Below are 20299 nucleotides of genomic sequence, written 5' to 3' on the forward strand. Positions count from 1 at the left end.
CCCTTCTATGGGCTTTTACACTTCTTTTTACAGATTTCGCCATCACTGCTGGTGGTGGGCATAGTTTTGCACTTGGAATCAGGCATCGATTACAAATTTCCAGAGACAAAGAGTTGAAACGACTAAACGATGGCAACACTGGCCGAGCACAGGCGGCATACGATCAATAGCTATTTAAGGCTGTTCCCAGACCGAACTGGGTTAGAATCGAGTTTTCTGTATAGTTTTTCCTTAATGAATAATAAAACTTTGATCTAGTTTTTATCCGGCCTAACGTATGCCACCAAACATACACAATTCCTCACATCAACCTGCCTCTTAGATTGCGTTCTGTTTCAAGGGTCGTTAAGAATGGCCCATTTTCCAGTAGCCAGAGATCAATGATAACTCAGAAAGCTCAAGCTCGCTGACTCAACTCCAAGACCTGAGTTGTGTTTTACTTTCTTATTAATTTATTATTATTAGCAATGAGCTAAGCTATATGGTCTCCTATTAGACACGCGACACCCCTCCGGGCTGTTTGAGAAACATGACCCTTGTGAATTCTGGCTAGCTGTAGATAATCCACAGACGTCCCTACGTAGCCCATATACCACAGGCTTCTCGCATGGTCACGAATTGCTCCGGCTGCAGCATGGGGCAAATCATCAATCTGGTTAGTCCATGATATACAAGCGCGCTTACCGTCGGCACTCCCGCATGAAGATTTGAGGCTGCTGTGTGGCATTCTCATCCTTCTACTGATAATTCTTCGGATAACCTCCATCAAATTATATTTAGGGCCAAATAGGTTTGTAGCGTTAGGTTTGTTAAAGAGGTTTGCTTCCCAAGTAGAATGACTCAGTAGTATTATCGCCATCCGAAACAATGTTGCACCAAAACGCATTTGTAGCGTTAGGTTTGGCGCCCAGGTAGGCTTCAAAGAGCTCGATTGCCTCAGTATCGCCGCCATGCTTGGTTGCATATTCTTCAGCTGCTTTAACAACCTCATCTGTTACATAGAGGTTGTAGTATTTCTTATCATTAACAATGTCAGTAATCAGCTCTGTGTGATTAGTGATCATGGCTGCTAACTTGAAGTAGGCCGCCATACCACTGGAGAAGTCCCCGTCACTAACAGCAGTATTATACTGTTCGTAAGTTTCAACGAGTTCTTCTGGCGGATTAAGGTGGAGGTATGAGATGTCTAAGAGGCCGCTATCATTGTGAGATAAAGAAAAGTCACTTGTTATATTCGCCCCCACCGATATGTTGTTAGGTGCGATACTGAAGTTCCCCGGGTTCCACTGTTCTGCGGACACTTTGTTAATTAAGGATCCTGAAATTAGAATAAACCAGTTTATTAGAGTGTTTTTCGAAGTCCACATGTTGTTGCTGATGTATCTCCTTCTCCGGACATACAAAATGCTAGACGAGGGGACTTTCAAATAGTGCTTCACAAGATCTAGGGATCTTCAAGAATACCTAAATATCTAAAAGCTCTTCAACTGTTATTAGTCACCATACGGCTGAAAACCACATCTTGTTGGTCTGTATGAAATTATGGTTTTCTTTTATCTTTGGTACGTTTTGCCATTCAGCATATTCAAAGGATCTTCGCGTATTTGGCCCGCACTTCTCTAAGGAGAGTTCTGTCTCCATAGGAGACCACCTCGCTATTAAATACTCTGCTTAACTAAAAGTGGCTGCATGCCCATTCTCTTACCTTCTTAAAGAGGCTACATGGGTAAATCTCACTAATTAGGAATTTCTACGTCCCAGAATGTAAGAGGAATTATAGAATATTTTCGCGGGTGCATCCCAAAGAGGAAGCCGAGCCCAATCCTCCCTTCCTTTATGGTGCACAAAGCACAATATGTGCTTTCATTTTTGAGCTTTGTTGCGAGTTATTATAGGCTTTTACTCAACTTCTACTATGCTTTTGCCGGGTGCTCTAACAGCATGAAAGAAAGTAATCCGTATAAGATCAGTTGCAGCAATTCATAGGACATAGTTGAGCACAAAATGGGGCCTTATTGAAGCGCACCATTACACATTCACATACTTTACAAAAGTTACTGCCTCAATTACATAGCAGAAAATGAAAAATACAAAAGGTCGAGAATTTTGAAATACAAATACAATAATTAAAAATCTGGTCCCTGTTATAAGAAAGAAAACCAGGTCCCAAGCATATGAGTAACGCAGTATCCAGAATCAACACTTTCCTGGCCGGAGCACTTGCATTTTTTGCAACGGACTTTATCGTCACTTGTTTTGACGGTCCCAGTAATGGCCTCGCATTCAGATATCGTCTACGCAGGATGAGAGGCGATGGGATGAAACCTCAAAATGAAGACTCAAAACAATATTGAGCAGGATTTTGAATGGTATGTTGGGAAAGGTAAGACATGACACGAATGATACTAGCTATGAACAATACTGAATTATTGTCGAAGGTTGCTGGCGACCATTCCATCATGCATGTATCCATTTTGCCAATAGTTCGTACTTAGACTAATAACCTGTGTCTCACTGGCTCCAATGTATAGTGTCGGAACTACCTGATACGTAGTACGTCCTAAAAGACAGCTGCCAGTTCTCGTCTACGCCATTACTGGCGTAATTGTACATCTTATAAAAATCGCAATTATCAGGGTCGGAGCCCCAATGATCAGCTAAGCTGTCAGCCATTGAATCCACTAGCATACACCCCTGCAACTCCTTCTTTGTTGGCACAATAGTCTAATCCTATATGCCCATCGCACAACGGGAAGTTTTTTGGGCGTGTCTCTGCTCACCAAGCCGCTAGTAGAGTTGTAAGTAGGTGGCACAAAACCTTCAGATAGAAAAAGAGTCCCACAAGTCTCATTGTGCTGTCTATGGGTAATATCTGAAACCATTCCTGACGTGGTGTTACGGATAGTTACAGTTTCATCTGTCCCTTCATCCCTTCTGGACAAGGATCTCGTCCCTAAAATTTCCAAATCACTTACTTGAGTAAAAGATAGTAAACTATCAAGCAGAGGAGTGTTAGAAGACACGGACAACGTCGTGTTGTGGTACGTTGATGCAAGTCACGTTTGCGTCGATTTTGACCGTCAACAAACATGATGGGGTTGACACCAGATGTGGTTGCCCAGCCAACTGTGACCTTAACAACGTTCATTATGGCCATCTTCAGTAGTGACTTCACTTCTCCCCTACAGTCACCTTGTGATATCTTATTATCCCGTTGGCAAGCATTGCAGGCACTCCAGGCTTGATCGGCAGTGTCTATAAAACCGCCGTTCTCAGCCGTCATCACACCCCACCACTGTACTTTAAACCAGATAGGTTGATCAACTCTAAAGTACGCGAACAAACCTTGCGCGGCACAAGATATGGAGTGATAGTACCAGTTCGTCCGTTTCTCTAAGGGTTGTGCATCGGCCACAGGACGGCTGGCGCTGATGCTCAAACACACGATCAATATTAAAACGAAGACTAGGCGAGTGGAAGTCGGTTTAATCATTCTTCATCTTGTGTATTGGCAAATTGGTTCTTCGAATTTCAAAGAAACTCGAGAGTATCTGAGGAACAACGGGAAGAGTTCAAAATCCTTTATATAAACTTTACACTTAGAAAATTTTTCATCTATCCTGATGCCGCACATCAATAACTATGCTATCCATTCCAAAAGTTCTTAATTTACTGTAGTATATCCCAGTTGCTATGCCAAAAATGGCAGTAATGCAGTGTAACACTGCAAGGGAGGTAAAAAATTTATGTAAATTCCGCACTGTCTCTGTTGGAGATTTTAAGATGTCACTTTTACACATGATACACGTAATGCATATTTATGAATGGATGAGTCATGAGCTCAACTCAATTAGTTGAACATCTCAAAGAGCAATGAGAGCAATGACATGAACGAGCGATACTTTATCACAGATTCGTTCTGAAGGCATGGACTGTGAAAGAACAGCAGGAATTTGCGTTTGATGAATGAATTTGCCTGCTGTCTCGAGTAATTTGATACTTTGTTTACTTTTAGAATGAAATTTCAACCTTACCATGGAATACGATGAAACAACTGCTGAAAACTCTTGAAAATATGTGGCCGATGTTTATGTACCCAATCTCAAATACTGAGGTCCACTATATATTTTCAAGACATTAGCTGGCAGTTTTTGTTAGGAAATCGCATAGCACAAAAATCGTTAGGTGAGGTGTGCGCAAATGTTAGCAACAGAATGCATGGACCATGAAGCTTTTCAAAAATTGGTCAAACACATCATCTCCTCTAATCGGAACAGTCTCAAAAAAAGGAGCGATATCATAATCCCCAAGCACCTGAAGGTATTTTGGCTTATCATAGAGTTCATATTGCCCTTCGCAGTCAACCTACCCTTTAACGCATTTAACACTAAAAATATATCTCACGGCAGTTAATCCTGTTATTTCTGCCGGCGACCCCAAGCGATGAGGCCAAAGAAGTTTGAAGCGCCTTTGAACGCTTCAACATCCAATTGTTATAATGACTGCGCCCAGCGCTGTCTAACGCTTTTATCGCTGAGCTGTCAATCCCTTACAAGATTGCTAGTCTCGTTTTCAGAGAGAGATTGCCGATTCTTTGCAGCTGCATCAACCGCCATAGATCGCAAGAGAATCGGGCATCAGATAGTTGCCTGAGCATAACTTGCCGCTCCAAGAACATTGGTATGATTCTTATCCTTCCCAACCTCAGGATCATGAATTGTTAGTATTCTCTGGCGCAGATATAAATTAATAATAGTCTGGAAAGTGCAACTAACGAGACTCTCAAAGTCATTTCTTAGTTAAGACAAGCGTATCTCGCTAATGTCTCCAGCAACCCAACACCACGTCGATTATTGGGGAATTTTGATGGGTCCTAGTGGCCTTTCATTGACAATGTGATCCATAATGATAGCGTATGTCAGTACTCTGCTTTGTGATAGGACAGCTCCTGGGCCATCCCCTTCGGAATCAAGAGCCATCAGCTCTTTTAATATTCTGGACGAGGTAGAGATGACATTGGTCGACGTTCGATATTATAACCCTCTCATGCGGTAGGCATGAGAGGGTTATAATATCGAACGTATGCCTCTTCTGCATGCCAGGTAAACTCTGGATGGAGGCGTTAGTATAAACGTCGTTTTTGAAGTCACTGCTCTCTTTGTTCTTGTTCTTTTTTTCGCTTTCACTTATAAGGCTAAGGTATCAGAAGTTTTCCACTTGTTCTTTATAGGCCCCCAGCCTCTATCACTGCCTAGTTTTCTGTGCCATTTTGTCCACGCCAACATCGTTTTCACACCTCTTTCAGAGTAGGATACCACATTGCCTCGCATTTCAACCATTGCTGAAGAATTAACTCAGTAGCTCATAGTTTGGAGTTTCAACCAGCTGGCAGTGAATTGTGAACTGCAACAGAGAGCGAATAGGTCCTCTTGCTCTGCGCTTTGATATTGATTTTTGTCACCTTTTCATCTCTATCTGTGGAGAAACCAACCTTCCTTCGCATCTTGGCGATATATATTTCATGTTATAGCCTCTCACAGCTCTCCGAAAAGGTCATGGTTTCTCGCTAGATATCCCAGCGCCCACTCCTAACTCTTTTCCCAAAGAGCTATGTTATGGTCAATCTGTTTGCATGCGCACCATGCTAGCTTGATCTCCGATTACACTTTGTTGTTCTGTTCACACGGGCACTGTGTCAATCTATCCTTTTCGGTAGATCCTTAGCGTACCTTGTACATGAATAGGGATATCCATGATGTCTGAGACGCGGTGCGCAAAACTACTCAATCAAGTTCTCCGTAAAGACTCTTGAGCCGTTTTATTCGATCTTTCGCGATTTTGAAGTTCATTGTTCAATGACAACAGTTTGATGAGACAAATCTAACCAAGACTCATCGAATGCTCGCTCCATGCGCTGAACACATGATGGCAAGTAGCGTCTCCATTCCCTCTGGTTTAAGTGCAGGAATTGTTCGACTCGTCATGATGGTCCTTGTGTCCCTTCGTACAATAGTACGTTGTAAGTCCCAAGTGGATTCTCCCTGGCGACACTACCTGATAATCTTCTATCTCTACACATATCTCATGGTCAAATATCCCAACTTAAAACAGCAATGACGTCCAAAGATACTGTTGATTTAAACTCCCTCAGAAGCACATATGATTCAAACTTATTGCCTCGCGAAATCTTTTCAAAATGGTCTTACGTTTTAATCAATTATAAGGTATTCTCCTCACTTTTAGCCCTCGAGTTACTCTTCTTCGGTTCTTTGTATTGTTTTGAAATACGCTCAAAAGATATTGCGATCCTCACCTTCATAATTGGCATTATTTTAGTGGCATTTACTGGATTTATTACGTATCTTTGTTCTCGGGATACTGGGTTGACAGACGAGAACAAATTGGTTTTTTTGAAGGAAGTCACAGTCGCAAGACCTGGGATTGATAATGAAAGATGGAACGTTGTTGCTCGGCGACTAAACCCCATATTTTATCAAAACTCTAGATCAGCAACGGCTTATTTTTTCTATGATGGGGAAGGCATGTGCGTCGTGCTTCAGACGAAACTTCCTTGAGCCTTACTATTGGGAAAAACCTCATCAAGAAGCGGGAGGAGGAACAACTGACTCATCTGGACTAAATGAGTCAAACAGATTGCCCAACAGTTCCATTGAGTCTGGGCTTCCTCGCAGTGAGCTGGAAACATTCATTGAAATGGCTGTGAAGGCACATCAAGAGAGCCTAATGGCTTACTGGAATGAATTGGACGTCGGCAATTCTCCTTCGAACTAGTTGTTGGAAATTAAAGCTTTTTTAAGGTAGCTGAAACTAGGAACTATCTTCTTATGCTATGAAGAAAGACGGGGCGTTAATACGGATTCAGATGTTCAGCTGGAGATTGGGCTAAGGTGCTGTCAGTGATATAGGGAGATTGTTGAAGAGAGGAACCACATTTGCCTACTTCTCGGGTTGATTACCATCCTGGCTCTAATCAAAACTTGCTTATGAGAATGGCCGACCATGCTGACGTCAGAAATCACTTTCACCGACTTTCCAACAGATACCACGGCATAACCGAATCACTGATCGTAGTTCAGAATCTTTTTCCCGTTTTAGAGGGTGCCAATCGTTGTAGCGACGAAAGTGCACGGCAGCTTAGTGGTTTGTGAGTTTACTGAAACATCTACGGTGTATTTAGCCAGCGGTTTCACACTCGTTACACACTGAAATGGCATGTTTCAAACTAGCTACAGTTTGTCATCAGCTGTATGGAACACTCTCAAGACTGCGTTTTATATGATGCCTCGTTTTTACCCCACTCTTCATAGTGCTAAATGAGGCGTGCTTCAGGATCGGCGGCTAATTCGATCTCGATTTGAAAAGTATAAAGAGGCGGGATTCCCAGGAAGTTAGACCTTTCGCATCCATGAACTTGGACAGAACAGACCAGTCATGAGCGAGACCAGTCAAAGTCGGCGGAAGAAAAGGAAGACATTAAAGAACAAAGAGTTTAAACCTTTTTGGAATGAGAAGGCTACTCGGCTGTCTCAGCAATGGGGTCTTGATGTGAAGAATCCACTGGCGGCTGGAATACAGGGTGAGAAGATCGAGTCAAACTCTTGGTTCTCGATAGTTAAACATAGACAGGCTCCGATAATGAGCAACTCGTTAGAGCTCCCGCCGAAAGTGAACAGCGAGGAGGAACTTACGCGAGCCAGACATATTAGACTGTATCCGACAACGAGCTAGCAGGAAACTTTGAGAAAGTGGTTTGGAGCCCAGTGGTATCTATATAAGCGAGCACTGAAAATGCATCGCGAGGGACAGCCGATGATTACCAAAACACTGCGGCAGAAGCTGATTAATATCGATACGCACATACTCGAACCACATGAGCAGTGGCTGAACGATTACCACTACATTCTGAAAGACGAGGCTCTGCGTGACTTTGTCGAAAACAATAATAGCAACATGGCCAAGCGGAAGAGCACTGGGGTGCCCTTCAAGTTAAACTTCAAGTCGCGAAAGGCACGAAATCAGAATCTATCTGTCCTTAAGAAATTTTGGAACAATAAGAGTTTTTTCTATTGTGACATATTTTCCTCTTCTAAGATACTTTCTGCTGAGAAACTCCCGGAAAAGCTGCCAATGGATTTCCGGCTCCAAAGAACAGGCATAATCATTACTATCTTATTATCCCCATGGTCGGGGAGGAGATCACCAGAGATGAAGGGCGTGAGAAATTCATCTTCATTGACCCCGGGATAAGAACTTTCCTGACCGGTTACAACTCCGGACAGAACGTTGTGGAGATCGGAAAGAATGCATTTGTGCGCATCGAGAAGCTGAAGCATCGACGACATAAACTACAATCTAAATTGGACAAGTTAAGAACGCACAAGAAGAGGCAGAACCATCGGAAAGCTCTGCACAGGCTGGACGAAAAGATTTCGCGGATTGTAAGCGATATGCACAAGAAATCGGCTCTCTTTCTCTGCAAGTCATACGAAAATATATTTATGCCCAAGTTGAACTTTCATCAATGCACCAGATTGAACCAAAAATCAAGGTCCAGCATGACAACGATTGCTCACTGCTCGTTCAACGATCGCTTAGTGATGAAGGCAGAGCAGCTGCGTGTTACAAGTGCCATCGTGGTCGAGGAGGATTACACCTCCAAGACCTGCTCAAAGTGTGGAAATATTAAACAAGATCTAGGACCTAACAAAATTTATAGCTGTGTAAAGTGCTCCTCGGTGTTCGACAAGGACTTCAACGCAGCGACATGCTCAAGTATAGCTGTGAGCATTTGATGGCAAGTGGTGTGTCTTCCGTTCTTCTACTTTAGGCGGAAAGAATGGGAGACTTGCCATGATGGGACCCGGACCCTTCGCTTGTAAGAGCGTTGTAAGTTCCTTGAGCATTACCCCCGGGGGAGCAATGACCAAATATTCTCTCAGGACACTTGGAAGTTTTGTTGGAAAGAATTCTCAAGAATGGTATCAAAATACGACTTTATAATTCACAGATGTCCAATGGTGCTTGTTGCCTCTTCACGATGTAGAAAAAAAACAGATCGCGTTTCGCCAGCCCCAAGGGAGACTCAGAAGCTACCGGTGAAGTCCCATGATGTTTGGTGTTTCTGAATTCTCAGAGCAACCTGATCTTGCCCCATTACTGTTCACCCCTCTGATTGTTAGTGACTGCTCATCCATGGACGTATGCAGATCTTGTTCCTACTGTTGATCATATTTCTCAGAAGGTTATACGCTCATACTCTTGCCCTTTAGTCTATAAACTTTTCCCATCACGAAAAATGCTGAGAAATCCTGACAGCTTTCTGATATATATATATATATATAATAGTTAGTAGATATATGGCATCTTTTTCTAACGGCAGATATAGTGCCTAAAACTTATTTTATGTGAATTAAAAGAGCCAACGGTGGGAAGTTTTCATGCGAAGTTAGGAAACATCCTCATGACAATAAATGATCATGATCATAGGCAAGATTCTTAATAATAGAGTTCAAGATTGAAAAAATTCAATCGCTTTAAAAGTGCAATAAGTATAAGGATGTCGCCAACATATGATTGGGAAGAACTATAATATATAGGGATGATCCTATCTCGGTAATCAGAAAATGGTTTATCTCGCAAACTATATGTCGCCTAGACATCCACCGGGGATCACGGAAGATGTGTAAACATCAGCGATGTAGTATAGATAGTTGTCAGTGTTTCTTACAGCGTAGGTGGCGTTATTTTCGACATACTCCAAAGTCTCATTCAAACCTTCAGCGAACTCACCAACGTAATCCAAGCTCATACTTGGAACATGCAAGTAACGATGCAACAAATCGATACCCGCGTAGTGCTTTGGTCCGACCTCTACGATGGTACCATCAAAACAAACCGTCGACAAAGGCTTCTTCGACTGGTAAAAGTAATCACAGATCACAGTTTCCGATGGAGCAGACTCACGGTGATGACCTGCGAAGTAGTCCGGATTCTCAGCACATAAGCCGTCGACATCATCACATCTAAACAAAACGCCTTCTTTAGAAGATTCAATCAAATGATCTAAAACACCCATGACCGTGAAGATACTTCCATTTCCAAACCATCTTTTGTAGTAGACATCATCGACACCGAAGTCAAGAAGCCTCCTCTTAGCAACGGCAGAAGCCTCAACAGAATCTTTGAAAGCAGAGTTTAGCATTCTTGTATTAGTAACATTGCAAGTGTGGTAAATCTCTGGGAAGGTTGGTTCAGGCCAAATGCTGAATTGCTCGACCAAAACGGTTTCGAGTTCAGCCGAAGAGTTGGTGCTAACAACAGGAGCCGCTAGGGTTTCGCCAAAGGCGGTTAACGCAAGTAATGAGAGTGAGGTAAGCTTCATCTTTAGCTGATCTGTTGACTATAATACGGGACTGAACCATGAAATGCTTCAAAGGGCCCTCTTTTATATGCCAAGAAATTCACTTTGAATAGCGAATTTTCTTCAACGAAGCATGTTGCAACCCTAGCAGCATTTGGGTGATATTGAGTACCCAATAGGTAGTGCCTTGAAAGAATTTTCATGATATTCTTCTAATTTCGGTAAGTCCCTGAGATCTCTACTTACCATGGACGAAAACCTATTGCATGAGATTCTTCGTCAGGGTTCTCGAATCAGAGGTAATTGGACTCTATTGGGGCCAAACCGCTACCCTGCAGGTTATTTTCTTCAGGGTACTATACGATCGACTGCAGAATCGCGCGAGAGGGTCCAATACAATTCCCGAGGTGTTGAGATACGAACTAATCAAGTATTGTGCAAGCATGTCGTCGCTTTGGTAGTTACTCGCTTTCTTGGCACTGTGTTTCCAAGGGCCCTCTACAGGGCTCATAAGAGATTCTTGGCCACAACCGTTTCTTTTTTCACCCGCTAAGTAGGTTACTGGGTCAGTATTTAGTTCCTTGACTCTTGAGCTACATACTCATGGCTTCAAAGAAATCGTTGACCTGTCAGATATCATAGGTAAAGACTTCTCCTTTACTCTGAATGTACGTGTCCATTCTCAACCATGTAAAATGGGGCAATAGTATTCTCTCTGCGTTCAATGATAAAAGGGCTCTTCGCTCATTTGATTCTAATCGGTAGCTTGATCGAGAGTAAGAGGTAGGATTACATATAGAAGCAGCTTGCTATTACTTAGCAGGTTGAGCTAACAAGGAAAAAGGTCATCCGCCATGTGTTTCCGAGATTTATTTCAGGCATATAACATTCGCCTATGGATATGGAGCTGTGACATGACTTTGTTCTGCTATGTGCTGTTGGCAGCCACAGTAAAAATCGATCGATGAATAGACGTTTTGAAAGTTAATGAATGCGTGGAACCTATGCAAAGGAGGTTAACTGTTTTTGCAGGACTCACACAATCTGGATAAGTGAGTTTCGCTTGCATGGGCCAACTACTGAGTAAGCAGATAGCAGTTTTCAGTCGCAAAGTTCTTATTGCCTCTTTACTGGTCGTGATAGTTTCTTCATGAATTCAAAATCCGTACAATTTATCAGTCGCCTAGCAATATCCAAAGAGATACCGATCTATCTCTGTAACTGACTTCTCCTGCTGGCCGAGTCTCACCATCGGCAGTCGGACAAAAACGAACAGTCATCTCACTTCGCTCTTTGAGAATCTCTACTGAGCCAACTCAACGCTATTTCCTTTTGATATCAGAGTTCTCATATCTCATGCAGGTTCTTCACGACTCCAGGTAGCTCAAGTGTCAGCATAGATTAACTGAAGCTATTAATACTAGGCTCTCGGTCCCATCCCCGTCGTTTTTTCCTTCTTTTCGTTGATTAGAAGTCTTAGATTAACATTTTCTTATCATCGCGAACCAAACAACCTCACGAGGAAGATGTTCCAAATAGTACTTACTGACTAAAAAGAAGAATATAGAGATTGACGACAGTTACAATAAAAGTCCACCAATCAACAGACTTCTTTCCTGATGGATTGCTCTACACTGTTTAGAGGAAGGCAAACATGCCCATGGCCAACTCACTATTTTAACCAGCTGCAAAACCAGGGCAGAAACAGCCAGATCCTTTCAATCTGACCTGCAGTTATCTCTCACGATATCTTGTTATAAAATATTCCCGTAAACAACAAACTTGCTGATTGTGAATTTATATATGGCTGGTGGTTGAAATAAGCCATGAGTGCTCTTATTGACTTTCACGAGTTCCTGACAAAGCTTCTCAATGCTTTAATGTTTGCCATCCGGTTTCACCAAGTTTGCATAGTACAGCTTGTATCCCAGTATCAACGAAGCATTTGCAAAATCCCAATATAGCTGGTGATAAATGCTTTATAATTGCAAGCTCTATAAAAAACTCCAAAATGAAAGCACTATAGCGGTTGAAAAAAGTGATTACACCGACACGAAATAGTGCCAGTTTTATGCAGCATAGCGTTGGAACGGCTTACAGAACGGGATCTAATCCAATCCAATACGATGATAGAGACAAGTGATCCCAACAATGAGCTCACGACACAATCAATCACCAGTACCTTGTGCTTGTTAAGACGAAAAAATTCTTGATACTACTCCATCTTGGCAAGTCCACAACGTTACCATTGTGCCGATAGTTTGTAAATTGAGGATGAGTGATCGAAACTTCGCAGTCCCACTGGAACATATGTGCCAAAGCTGCTATCTTAACGCAAAAATAGGAAACGCTTATTCGTCTCCTTTGTCAACAGCGTTTCCGAGGTTCTCCATCGCTTCCAAGGTGGCAATTGATACTTATGAATCAGGAGGTCAAAACTCTGGCATGGAGGAAGTATCACGTTAAGATTTAGAATCGTCGCTACCGTTCCCACTTACAGCAAGTTGAGACACAATACTGAAAAGAAGTGCTATGGCTAGGGAACCAAAGAAGCCAACTGCACCAGCAGTGCTTGGAGCGTAGGCATAGGAACCAGATAGAGCCACTGCCAAACCAGCTCAGTTTCTAGAAAGCTTATACGCCATATCTTTCCCTTGTCTACCACCTAGAAGAGGTATGAATGTCTTCACTAATGGAAACGCGCACGCCAAAGCGACAAGTAATAGAGCGCATATAATCTTTATCAAAGGACCCATGTTTTGCAATAGGGTCACTCAACTTCTCAGTTAAATAGATCCTATTCCCCAATGCAAAGCAAGATTCCCTATCTCAAACATAATATCCATTGTTGTTTGCAGAAATCTGTTATGCCACATCGCTGTTCTGTATATTTTTTGACAGGTTTTTGAAAAGATTGTCATAGAGAAGGCACAGTCTCCAGTAGCAACAGTATACGTCCGCATCCCATATCGAAGAGCTGACCCTCGGTGAGCCATAGGTTGATGAATGGATCACGAGAGAAGTTGCTAGGTATGTTATAGTGAATTAGACAGTGGTATCAGACTTATGAGACAGGTGGTCGAAAATTTAATAGCTGTATAGATCGCTTTGACGGCAATATTTTCGCTAACCAACTGGGAGTATGCGTCTAACAACCCATATTTCAGCCAAGAAACCTATATCATCTGGATGGTTTGTTTTTGCATTATTATTTCTTTCTACATCCTAGCCAACGCACCTACGAGAATGGGTACTAATGCGGGCCAAGGTCTTGTGCATTCGGCTAATATTGCCTTAAAATACCCCTAGAGTAAATGGATCTCTTTTTTTGAAAAACAACAGGAATCTACAGACATTAAATACAATACTAAGTAGTATACAATACTAATGGTACGAAAAATTTAGTTCAGTATCCAATGTCAGGCAAATAAACCGTCTTTTAAACTTTGTTTGCGCAACTACGATAGTTGCCTGATACTCGCATGACACAGGTTTGTTAAGGTATCCAAAGAATCACTGACAAACTTTGGTAAATCTTATGCTGGCTTCTAAGTGTCGATGTACAAGATCGAACAGCTACTACGGGATTTATCCAGTAGCGCAATTCATCCATGCCGCTTTGAGTTGTTTATTGGATGAAAGGAATCTAAGATGGCAATATCTCCTTTTGGTTGGCACAGACTGTTATGAAATTGTGAAATGCTCAGCTCGTTATTTTTCCTTTTAACGCCAACTTATTTTTGTGAACTTACAACAGATGAATTGCTAATCCAATGTCCTATTACTTCAAAGAGATCCCTGTCTATTTCATGCGATAGTGGCCAAAACTGGTAAATCGATCCGTTCATCTTTTTCTAAAACAAGACACCTACCTGAAATGCAACATCCATTGCAAATGCTTAGCTTGTTGCAATAAACAGCCCAATATAGTTTTTCGTTTGTTTCCCTGAAATTAGGCGATATACATGCATCACTTACATGTCCTATATCCTCAGTAGCGCGGCCTTGGCTACCAATTCAGTTCTGTTGAAAGTGACAATGTGTCTCCTTTTGAACAGGGATGTGAGAAGCTTGATGCCTTCCTGTCTGACTTGCTCTCTTTCCTAAGGGTTACACTTGATAGCAAGCCCACGGGACGTACTTCATCAGAGGGAATGTAAATTTATTCAGCTTCAAATACAGTTCTTCAAAGCATTCGCTTTAATCGAAACTCGTTTAAACTGAAATTCAATCCCGTCAAGGACTAGAAGCTGACTTATTCGAACATGCTAGAATTCATCGATGATAGTTTTTGAATATCAGGATGACGGAGTTGCTTTTCCACCATGTCGAGCTGTAAGAAAAACTGTGTTGGTTCCATTTCTGCAGTTGTGGTCACTTTCTGCAACGAAAAGACCCTGGCGTGCTTTCGAAGTAAACGGCTCGATGCTTCGATTGCATGAAAAGATTTATCACTCAAGATCAATTCAAAACGAAAGACTACCTATTAAATGCGAATGTTATACAATTCTTCTATGACATTTGATATTCACCACCAAAGCGTGGGGCGTTCAATATTATACCGTTCAAGATACCAGCAATCAAACCAGCAATTGGCAATGTCAAGAACCAACCACAGTAACACCAGGCTACCATTCTCCAGTTGACGGATTTAACGTCCTTGTTACACAAACCAACGGCAACAATACCACCAACAGCAATCTGTGTAGTAGATGTTGGGATTGCCAGTTGAGTGGCCATCACGGTTGTAATAGCGGCGGCCAATTCAATAGAGAAACCTCTTGATGGAGATTGCAAAATCATCTTGTTACCCAGGTTCTTAATAACGTTATAACCATAAGTCCAACAACCAATAACTAGTGCACCACCACCATAAGCTAAGACCCAAACTGGGACTTCGGACTTGGAAGCGACTTCGTTTTTTCTCCAGATATCGTAGACTGCAGATAGAGGACCAACAGCATTAGCCACATCGTTAGCACCGTGAGCAAAAGACATAGTAGCTGCAGTGATAGCTTGCAAGATAGAGTAAATGTATTCAACTCTGTTGTCGTAGAACTTAGATCTCTTGAACATGCCCTTAATGTCACCAGTTAGCATATCCTTATCGTTGACTTGAGCGCTGATAACATCCTGAGTCCAACCATGGGATACAACTAACCAAAGTAGAAGTGGCCATTGCTTTGGACCTTCTTTAAATAAACGCCACCAGTATTGTCTAGTAGACATCTCTTCTTCTGGAACAGATTCGGTCTTAACAATATCAATCTTTTGGATAGTCTCCTCTTTCCTGTCCTTGCCTTGAGTAGAGATAGTCGATATGTCACCAGCCTTGATGTTTTCTTCATCCTCAGCGCCTACTTCCTCGACAAATCTTCTACCCTCGTAATAATCAATAGTCAATTGGTGACCTTCTGGCATAGCTGGAATGTTATCAGTTGGCTTGAAATAATAAGTTGGACCACGGAAGATATCCAATAGAGTCAAAGTCCAATCTTCGTTCAAGATTTTTCTTCTGTAAAATGGGTAAAAGAAGACGAAGTAAATGACACAAGCGACAGCACCAGTTAGCACAATTCCCAAAGCAGTTTCAGTTTCAGACAATTTATCCAATTCTAAATTTGGAGAACCTTTCCAGACGATCAACATGGTCAAGATAGAGAAAGTAGCAAAGACCAGCAAACCAACTAGCAGCAAAGCGTTCTTGATGGATCTTTGAATTGATTTGATTTCCAACACACAGTATTTGGAAATTAGGAAAATAACAGCAGCAATGGCACCAGCTAATACTGGAGCAATAAACCAAGATGCAATAATTTGAGCAACACCAGCCCAACCCCAAACGACACCGGAAGCTCCACTAGCGGCGATCCCCGCACCAATAGTACCACCGACAATCGAATGAGTAGTAGACACAGGCATACCAATAGAGGTAGCAATAGTCAACCAAGTAGCAGAACCAACCAAAGCACATGACATGGTCAACATAAGAACAGCTGGTTCATCGGTATAAAATTTCGCATCCAGAATGTTATTTTTAATAGTACCAGAAACTCTTGCGCCAGCCAAAACAGTTCCTAAAAATTCACAAATACCGGCCAAAACCATAGCTTGCCAATATTTCAAAGATCTAGAAGAGATAGATGAAGCAAAAGAATTTGCAACATCATTGGCACCGATGTTGAAGGCATCTAAGAAGCCAAAAATCATCGTAATCGCGAAGATATAGTCGAACTGATGTAATGCCATTATTGCTGATTTATCCGATCTCTTCTTGGTCTTCTGAGGTAGAGATAACACTCTCAAAATAAAATACTCTCCAGAATATACTAGCTGTCTCCTCTACTTATATATCTTTTTGTAACTAAAAATTTTCAATTAAAACTTACAACTCACCCCTCCCACTTCAAATGCAATAATTATCACATTCTATCATTGCAAGTACTATTCAAATTACCCAATACTTTGTGACTCAAGATGTGAAAAACCTTGTACCTTGCAGAACAAATATTGATCTTTTCGCCCACACCGCGCACAAACCTTCCCACGTGTGAAGCGGCGTCGCAAAGAATATGCAGGGACAGCTGCCCAGGGTCCACAGGGACGAAAAAATTATTACAGGTAATAATTGGAAAAAAGTATGTAGAGGAGTCTATTACACGTGTAGAGGCTGTGAAACTCCATTCTTACAGATTAGATTAGACTAGACGGGACTTAGTATGTAGGAACGTGCTCACTTTACTTGGCTGCAACAGGTCTTTCTTTTGGAACAATAAGAGCACCTTTTTCCTCCTTGATCTTGCATTGGAGAACGCTTAGAAAGTGGTATATTAATGTGAGAATTGGCGCATCGACACTGTTCTTTTGTGCGATCTTGATCGGGTTCCCTAAGATGACCTCAACTTCCATGTAGTTACCTTTCTCGTAGTCGATAAGCATCGAGGGTTTGTAGTATACTGGGTCGTCGGATCTGATCATGAATTCGATGACACTTTCTGGTAATTGTACACCATCTGATGCAGCAATCGCAATAACTTCTTTCATAGCACGTCTGATAATGCTGTCTACAGCGCCAAAAATTTCCAAGCGGCCAACATCGAGTTGAGTGAGAGCACAAACGGGGTTTAGGGTAGCGTTGTAGACTAGTTTTCGCCAACGGGAGAATTCGACGTTCTCGTCAAAGACACATTCGTTTTTGCCCGTATTGTAGATCTGGACGAATTTCTGGCAGATGCTGTCTTGCTTATCTTTGGGTACGTTCTCGTTAGGGAATACGCCTACTCTTAGAAAATCCGTCGTTTCGTGGTTGATGCATCCATTCTTGTTTGAAGAACCAATCATACTGACACCACTTAGCACTGTGTTTTTTGGAAACCGCTCCATATATGCCTCTTCGATGTGAATTCCGTTCTGGATTAACACGATAGCAGTCTCTGAGGTCACAGCTGGGGCAATCACATCCACCATGTTGGTGATATCTGGGAGGGATTTCGTGACAACAACAATGTAGTCGAATGGACCATACTCTTTAGCGGATTCAACGCTGTTCACAATGTTGGTTGGTCTATAACATTCGATGTGGCCATAATCGATGGAATCGATAGTGAACCCCTTCTCTTTGACAATGGCATAGTCGGAACGAAGTACTGATGTAACTACGGCTTTGTCTTCATATTCCAACGAGTAGGAGGCAATGGTACCAACACCACCAGATCCAATAAGTAAAACTTTGCACTTGTCTGCGGTCATCTCTGTATGAGATCTTGGAAGTGAAGTGGTCTAAGCTTCTTTTGATATGAGCGGGTATATATAGTCAAGTTGAGTGAAGCTGATTTGTTCAAGACTATGGTTGCTCAAAATGGCAAGTCGATTACCTTTCATATCTTATCTGTTCGCGTTCTTGATAAGCGCGCGCTCGCTTATGACTAACTTTAGAGTGGTTCATCAACAAGGTTGTGTTGATACGAAATTGAAGTTCATTGATGATTTGACCTTCCTAAGAAGGCAGCTAGATAGGCCATAGCTTCAAGATACGAATGAGATGGATTTCATAAACTGACGATATTCTTGTTGCTACTTAATTTGATTCTATTCATATTGCAAAGCAGAAATCGAGATTATTCTCTCTAAGGAGCTTCCACCAATGTCTTTCTGTACTCCAGCATTCTTCCATGATAATTTTTGCTTGAAGTGCACTCGACATTCCTCTCTGCTGTAAAAGAGTCAACTGTTCGAGGTAAATTGGACGTGCTGCTGCCATCGTTGGACTGATCAATTCGCAACCACAGCAGAATATGCAGAAAAATAGACATGACTCAGCGGGAGCACCACTGTTTGTCAATTCTGTTAGCAACTTTGTTGTTCTTGAAAGTAAATTGCAAATCATCTTGCTGTCATGTGGCATAAATAAAAGTCTTCCTCGTAGTACGAGGGAGCCAGTCAAGCCAAATATCAGATTTGTATGCCTCAGTTTTTCATAAGTTCGGAAACGCTCTTCAGTAATCGATTGAGATGGATCTTCGCGAAGCTCTTGCAATAATGCGTCCCTGGCAGTCTCACTCTCCTCTAAATAAGTAACAATCTCAAAATCAAGCTCAATCGCTCCTCTCATGATCTCAGCTGTGTCGATATCTTCATTATTTGCTTTATGCAGTAGATGGGCGACGCGAGCAAGAAAAGCAAGTACCATGAGATCCATGCCACTGGTAGCTTCAATATCTTCAAGTGCTCTTCTGGCCTTTATGAGTTGCTGTTCGGTAAGAAAGAGAAACTCTACCTCTAGCAAAGGAAGAGTCTCTAATTGTAACTCGAAATCTGCGGAAGATAGAATGCTCACAACATTGAGATATATGAACCACCTACTCAAGAAGCAATGAGGTTTATTTTCAACTCTATAAATAAGTCGATACCCTGCAGCTTCAGAATCATTCTTCAATTTCTCCAAGACTATTCTTCTGGCAGCTTGCAAATGCCTCCTCCATTTACTTCTGTGATCACCAAAAAATATCTCAACTGCCATCAGAATCAACAGCCCAGCAAGTGTAGAGTCGCTAGATCTCTCTTGCGGAGACATCATTTTGTGCATTAGTTCTCCAGTACTTTTCTCTAGAAGCTTCCTGGAGAGATCGTCGTAATTTGTGTCCTGAGTGCATAACTCATACAAGGATAAATATATCATATTATTCGTCGCTGAGTAAAGTTTATTCCTATGTTTGCCGGCAAACGCAATAAGTAAATTCATGAGGGTAGGACATTGTCTTGCCATTTGGGGGATTATCGTGCCAAAGGGATTGGAATTTTGGTCGCTATGAGCCACAACGAAGAATGATGAAGTTTTGTCGACAAAGAACTGGAATAACTCTGAACGTGCGTCACGAAATGGTTTGTTTAGAGTGCTTGGCATAAAGGTTAAAGTCCGAATTCTCATCGGTGAGCCAAGAAACCTTTCAACAGTCAAGTACGAGTCAACTGTTGATTTTTGAACGACTGCTTGTGAAGCATTTTGAGGCTCGTCTTCCCTTGCCTCTTTGTATTTAAAGTTTAGCGGTTCCTTCACAAGAAGTAAGTCTTTCACTTTTTTTTTCTTATCTTCCCTGTGTATCAATCTTTCCTTGGCAACTAAGACTCCTTCTACAAGCATGGTATCAGCTGGCAAATTTACACATTTGCTCTTGTCTTTATAAGGCCTCCCACCCCATTTCAGCTGAATTGGATATTTACATGAGACCTTGCGCCTTGTACAATTGCGGCAGTTAGGACGCTTTCTATCACATGAGATATTCTCCTTGACACAACCTCTGCATCCATCATTAATTTTTTTAACCATCATGGGCTCAATTCATGAGATGAGTCTAAGAACTGAGAGTCCCATTTCGACTACACTTTGTCAATATGATTCAATATCCTTATATTGAAAGC

General features: G+C 41.9%; 8 protein-coding genes across 8 annotated transcripts; 2 read left to right on the plus strand and 6 right to left on the minus strand.

The window, feature by feature from the left end:
• Positions 1–809: 809 nt before the first annotated feature.
• Positions 810–1367, minus strand: TDEL0D00110 (uncharacterized protein; the record flags this gene model as incomplete). The annotated part of the gene is made up of 1 exon (XM_003680758.1): positions 810–1367. The coding sequence occupies one exon, from the start codon at positions 1365–1367 to the stop codon at positions 810–812; it is 558 nt and encodes a 185-aa protein (XP_003680806.1).
• Positions 1368–2971: 1604 nt separating this feature from the next.
• TDEL0D00120 (uncharacterized protein) lies at positions 2972–3493 on the minus strand (the record flags this gene model as incomplete). The annotated part of the gene is made up of 1 exon (XM_003680759.1): positions 2972–3493. The coding sequence occupies one exon, from the start codon at positions 3491–3493 to the stop codon at positions 2972–2974; it is 522 nt and encodes a 173-aa protein (XP_003680807.1).
• Positions 3494–6113: 2620 nt separating this feature from the next.
• On the plus strand, positions 6114–6575 carry DFP4 (DUP240 family protein; the record flags this gene model as incomplete). The annotated part of the gene is made up of 1 exon (XM_003680760.1): positions 6114–6575. One exon carries the CDS (start codon positions 6114–6116, stop codon positions 6573–6575), a length of 462 nt encoding a protein of 153 aa, XP_003680808.1.
• A 1626-nt stretch (positions 6576–8201) lies between these two features.
• TDEL0D00140 (uncharacterized protein) lies at positions 8202–8813 on the plus strand (the record flags this gene model as incomplete). The annotated part of the gene is made up of 1 exon (XM_003680761.1): positions 8202–8813. One exon carries the CDS (start codon positions 8202–8204, stop codon positions 8811–8813), a length of 612 nt encoding a protein of 203 aa, XP_003680809.1.
• An 848-nt stretch (positions 8814–9661) lies between these two features.
• On the minus strand, positions 9662–10402 carry TDEL0D00150 (uncharacterized protein; the record flags this gene model as incomplete). The annotated part of the gene is made up of 1 exon (XM_003680762.1): positions 9662–10402. One exon carries the CDS (start codon positions 10400–10402, stop codon positions 9662–9664), a length of 741 nt encoding a protein of 246 aa, XP_003680810.1.
• Positions 10403–14893: 4491 nt separating this feature from the next.
• PHO89 (Pho89p) lies at positions 14894–16630 on the minus strand (the record flags this gene model as incomplete). The annotated part of the gene is made up of 1 exon (XM_003680763.1): positions 14894–16630. The coding sequence occupies one exon, from the start codon at positions 16628–16630 to the stop codon at positions 14894–14896; it is 1737 nt and encodes a 578-aa protein (XP_003680811.1).
• A 489-nt stretch (positions 16631–17119) lies between these two features.
• TDEL0D00170 (ketopantoate reductase family protein) lies at positions 17120–18130 on the minus strand (the record flags this gene model as incomplete). Its single annotated transcript, XM_003680764.1, has 1 exon — positions 17120–18130. The coding sequence occupies one exon, from the start codon at positions 18128–18130 to the stop codon at positions 17120–17122; it is 1011 nt and encodes a 336-aa protein (XP_003680812.1).
• Positions 18131–18473: 343 nt separating this feature from the next.
• Positions 18474–20210, minus strand: TDEL0D00180 (Zn(II)2Cys6 transcription factor; the record flags this gene model as incomplete). Its single annotated transcript, XM_003680765.1, has 1 exon — positions 18474–20210. One exon carries the CDS (start codon positions 20208–20210, stop codon positions 18474–18476), a length of 1737 nt encoding a protein of 578 aa, XP_003680813.1.
• Between the last annotated feature and the right edge of the window lie 89 nt (positions 20211–20299).

This window comes from Torulaspora delbrueckii, chromosome 4, assembly GCF_000243375.1.
Source record: "Torulaspora delbrueckii CBS 1146 chromosome 4, complete genome".
NCBI classification, from domain to species: Eukaryota; Fungi; Ascomycota; class Saccharomycetes; order Saccharomycetales; family Saccharomycetaceae; genus Torulaspora; species Torulaspora delbrueckii.